The 5,000-nt window shown below is 54.5% G+C and overlaps 1 protein-coding gene across 1 annotated transcript in view; it reads left to right on the forward strand.

The window, feature by feature from the left end:
* LOC144489560 (breakpoint cluster region protein-like) overlaps window positions 1-5,000 on the forward strand; it is a gene marked incomplete at its 3' end in the record, with an annotated part of 55,310 nt that overhangs the window by 11,473 nt on the left and 38,837 nt on the right. Inside the window, exon 4 of the mRNA XM_078207424.1 lies at window positions 3,383-3,568. Within this exon, the coding sequence (XP_078063550.1) occupies window positions 3,383-3,568 (186 nt within the window). The remainder of the gene's footprint in view (window positions 1-3,382; window positions 3,569-5,000) is intronic.

Below are 5,000 nucleotides of genomic sequence, written 5' to 3' on the forward strand. Positions count from 1 at the left end.
TAAAGCTCCCTCTACACTGTCCCCATCAAACACTCCCAGGACAGGTACAGCACGGGGTTAGATACAGAGTAAAGCTCCCTCTACACTGTCCCCATCAAACACTCCCAGGAGAGGTACAGCACGGGGTTAGATACAGAGTAAAGCTCCCTCTACACTGTCCCCATCAAACACTCCCAGGAGAGGTAAAGCACGGGGTTAGATACAGAGTAAAGCTCCCTCTACACTGTCCCCATCAAACACTCCCAGGACAGGTACAGCACGGGGTTAGATACAGAGTAAAGCTCCCTCTACACTGTCCCCCATCAAACACTCCCAGGACAGGTACAGCACGGGGTTAGATACAGAGTAAAGCTCCCTCTACACTGTCCCCATCAAACACTCCCAGGACAGGTACAGCACGGGGTTACATACAGAGTAAAGCTCCCTCTACACTGTCCCCCATGAAACACTCCCAGGACAGGTACAGCATGGGTTAGATACAGAGTAAAGCTCCCTCTACACTGTCCCCCATCAAACACTCCCAGGACAGGTACAGCATGGGGTTAGATACAGAGTAAAGCTCCCTCTACACTGTCCCCATCAAACACTCCCAGGACAGGTACAGCACGGGGTTACATACAGAGTAAAGCACCCTCTACACTGTCCCCATCAAACACTCCCAGGACAGGTACAGCACGGGGTTAGATACAGAGTAAAGCTCCCTCTACACTGTTCCCATCAAACACTCCCAGGACAGGTACAGCACGGGGTTAGATACAGAGTAAAGCTCCCTCTACACTGTCCCACATCAAACACTCCCAGGACAGGTACAGCACAGGGTTAGATACAGAGTAAAGCTCCCTCTCCACTGTCCCCATCAAACACTCCCAGGACAGGTACAGCACGGGGTTAGATACAGAGTAAAGCTCCCTCTACACTGTTCCCATCAAACACTCCCAGGACAGGTACAGCACGGGGTTAGATACAGAGTAAAGCTCCCTCTACACTGTCCCCCATCAAACACTCCCAGGACAGGTACAGCACGGGGATAGATACAGAGTAAAGCTCCCTCTACACTGTCCCCATCAAACACTCCCAGGACAGGTACAGCACGGGGTTAGATACAGAGTCAAGCTCCCTCTACACTGTCCCCCATCAAACACTCCCAGGACAGGGACAGCACGGGGTTAGATACAGAGTAAAGCACCCTCTACACTGTCCCCCATCAAACACTCCCAGGACAGGTACAGCACGGGGTTAGATACAGAGTAAAGCTCCCTCTACACTGTCCCCCATCAAACACTCCCAGGACAGGTACAGCACGGGGTTAGATACAGAGTAAAGCTCCCTCTGCACTGTCCCACATCAAACACTCCCAGGACAGGTACAGCACGGAGTTAGATACAGAGTTAAGCTCCCTCTACACTGTCCCCCATCAAACACTCCCAGGACAGGAACAGCACGGGGTTAGATACAGAGTAAAGCTCCCTCTACACTGTCCCCATCAAACACTCCCAGGACAGGTACAGCACGGGGTTAGATACAGAGTAAAGCTCCCTCGACACTGTCCCACATCAAACACTCCCAGGACAGGTACAGCACGGAGTTAGATACAGAGTTAAGCTCCCTCTACACTGTCCCCCATCAAACACTCCCAGGACAGGTACAGCACGGGGTTAAATACAGAGTAAAGCTCCCTCTACACTGTCCCCATCAAACACTCCCAGGACAGGTACAGCACGGGTTAGATACAGAGTAAAGCTCCCTCTACACTGTCCCCATCATACACTCCCAGGACAGGTACAGCACAGGGTTAGATACAGAGTAAAGCTCCCTCTACACTGTCCCCATCATACACTCCCAGGACAGGTACAGCACGGGGTTAGATACAGAGTAAAGCTCCCTCTACACCGTCCCCCATCAAACACTCCCAGGACAGGTACAGCACGGGGTTAGATACAGAGTAAAGCTCCCTCGACACTGTCCCCCATCAAACACTCCCAGGACAGGTACAGCACGGGGTTAGATACAGAGTAAAGCTCCCTCTACACTGTCCCCCATCAAACACTCCCAGGACAGGTACAGCACGGGGTTAGATACAGAGTAAAGCTCCCTCTACACTGTCCCCCATCAAACACTCCCAGGACAGGTACAGCACGGGGTTAGATACAGAGTAAAGCTCCCTCTACACTGTCCCCCATCAAACACTCCCAGGACAGGTACAGCACGGGGTTAGATACAGAGTAAAGCTCCCTCTACACCGTCCCCCATCAAACACTCCCAGGACAGGTACAGCACGGGGTTAGATACAGAGTAAAGCTCCCTCTACACTGTCCCCCATCAAACACTCCCAGGACAGGTACAGCACGGGGTTAGATACAGAGTAAAGCTCCCTCTACACTGTCCCCCATCAAACACTCCCAGGACAGGTACAGCACGGGGTTAGATACAGAGTAAAGCTCCCTCTACACTGTCCCCCATCAAACACTCCCAGGATAGGTTCAGCACGGGGTTAGATACAGAGTAAAGCTCCCTCTACACTGTCCCCCATCAAACACTCCCAGGGACAGGTACAGCACGGGGTTAGATACAGAGTAAAGCTCCCTCTACACTGTCCCCCATCAACCACTCCCAGGACAGGTACAGCACGGGGTTAGATACAGAGTAAAGCTCCCTCTACACTGTCCCCCATCAACCACTCCCAGGACAGGGACAGCATGGGGTTAGATACAGAGTAAAAGCTCCCTCTACACTGTCCCCATCAAACACTCCCAGGACAGGTACAGCACGGGGTTAGATACAGAGTAAAGCTCCCTCTACACAGTCCCCCATCAAACAATCCCAGGACAGGTACAGCACGGGTTTAGATACAGAGTAAAGCTCCCTCTACACTGTCCCCATCAAACACTCCCAGGACAGGTACAGCACGGGGTTAGATACAGAGTAAAGCTGCCTCTACACTGTCCCCCATCAAACACTCCCAGGACAGGTACAGCACGGGGTTAGATACAGAGTAAAGCTCCCTCTACACTGTCCCCCATCAAACACTCCCAGGACAGGTACAGCACGGGGTTAGATACAGAGTAAAGCTCCCTCTACACTGTCCCCCATCAAACACTCCCAGGACAGGTACAGCACGGGGTTAGATACAGAGTAAAGCTCCCTCTACACTGTCCCCATCAAACACTCCCAGGACAGGTACAGCACGGGGTTAGATACAGAGTAAAGCTCCCTCTACACTGTCCCCATCAAACACTCCCAGGACAGGTACAGCACGGGGTTAGATACAGAGTAAAGCTCCCTCTACACTGTCCCCATCAAACACTCCCAGGACAGGGACAGCACGGGGTTTAGATACAGAGTAAAGCTCCCTCTCATGTCCTGGTTCTCTCTCTTCCCGCAGCCTCTGCGGCCTCTCAGGGCGGCCGCCTACTCTTCACAGCCCATGTTGACCAACCAGGAAATTCAGAACATCTTCTTCAAGATTCCGGAGCTCCTGGAGATTCACAGAGAATTTCACTCCAAGCTGAGCGAGAGAGTCCAGGGAAGCGATGATTCCCAACCCGTCGGTGATCTCTTCCACCAGCTCGTACGAGGCAAACCGTTCTTTCCATTGCTAGGCCGCACATGAAGCCTGGGGTTTTCCTACGCCTTCTACCTGTGTCTGAGGGAGCGCCGCACTGTGGGAGGGTCGGTGCTGAGGGAGCGCCGCACTGTGGGAGGGTCAGTGCTGAGGGAGCGCCGCACTGTGGGAGGGTCAGTGCTGTGGGAACACCGCACTGTGGGAGGGTCGGTGCTGAGGGAGCGCCGCACTGTGGGAGGGTCGGTGCTGAGGGAGCGCCGCACTGTGGGAGGGTCGGTGCTGAGGGAGCGCCGCACTGTGGGAGGGTCAGTGCTGAGGGAGTACCGCACTGTGGAGGGTCAGTGCTGAGGGAGCACCGCACTGTGGGAGGGTCAGTGCTGAGGGAGCGCCGCACTGTGGGAGGGTCGCTGGTGAGGGAGCGCCGCACTGTGGGAGGGTCAGTGCTGAGGGAGCGCCGCACTGTGGGAGGGTCGGTGCTGAGGGAGCGCCGCACTGTGGGAGGGTCGGTGCTGAGGGAGCGCCGCACTGTGGGAGGGTCAGTGCTGAGGGAGCGCCGCACTGTGGAGGGTCAGTGCTGGGGGAGCGCTGCACTGTGGGAGGGTCAGTGCTGAGGGAGCGCCGCACTGTGGGAGGGTCAGTGCTGAGAGAGCGCCGCATCTTAAAGATATTTAATCTCTGCTTTTATCTTGGTAAACAAACGCAAACCTCCTCCATCAACCAAAGCCCCTGCTGCCAAAGAGTATGATGGTGTATTGAAGGCAGGTTATTGAGAGGTCGTGGGCGTGATTTTATGACCTCACTTGTCCCGAAACCATAGGATCTCCCCCAGGTCAACGTACCTTCCAATTGGACCCCCCCTCCTCGTCTGCTCCGATTCCCGTCGCGGACAGGACGGTAAAATCCCCCCCTCTTCTGTCTGAGATACACTGAGAGGCACAGAGACTCCTTTGCACTCTGAGTGTGTTCTTCCTTCACCGTGTGGGATCCACCTTACCATCTCCTCTGCCCGTTCGATTGGAGCAGTGAGAAGGAGCGTCGGTGTGAGAAATCGACCTCATGCCCAATCTCTAGCCTCTTTTAAAGCTTCTTTTATCGGTTACATTGACACCGCAATGAAGTTACTGTGAAAATCCCCTCGTCGCCACTCTCCGGCTCCTGTTCGGGTAACACGGAGGGAGAATTTAGCAGGGCCAATGCACCTCATCAGAAAGTCTTTCGGACTGTGGGAGGAAACCGGAGCACCCGGAGGGAAACCCACGCAGACACGGGGAGAATGTGCAGACTCCGCACAGACAGTGACCCGAGCCGGGAATCGAACCCGGGACCCTGGAGCTGTGACGCCGCAGTGTTAACCCACTGTGCTACCGTGCTGCCCTCGTTCTCTGTCTCTCTCTCTCTCCCTCAGTGTATCGGGATACAGTGAAAAGTATTGTTTCTG

The sequence above is a fragment of the Mustelus asterias genome, unplaced genomic scaffold (assembly GCF_964213995.1).
Source record: "Mustelus asterias unplaced genomic scaffold, sMusAst1.hap1.1 HAP1_SCAFFOLD_2309, whole genome shotgun sequence".
NCBI lineage: Eukaryota > Metazoa > Chordata > Chondrichthyes > Carcharhiniformes > Triakidae > Mustelus > Mustelus asterias.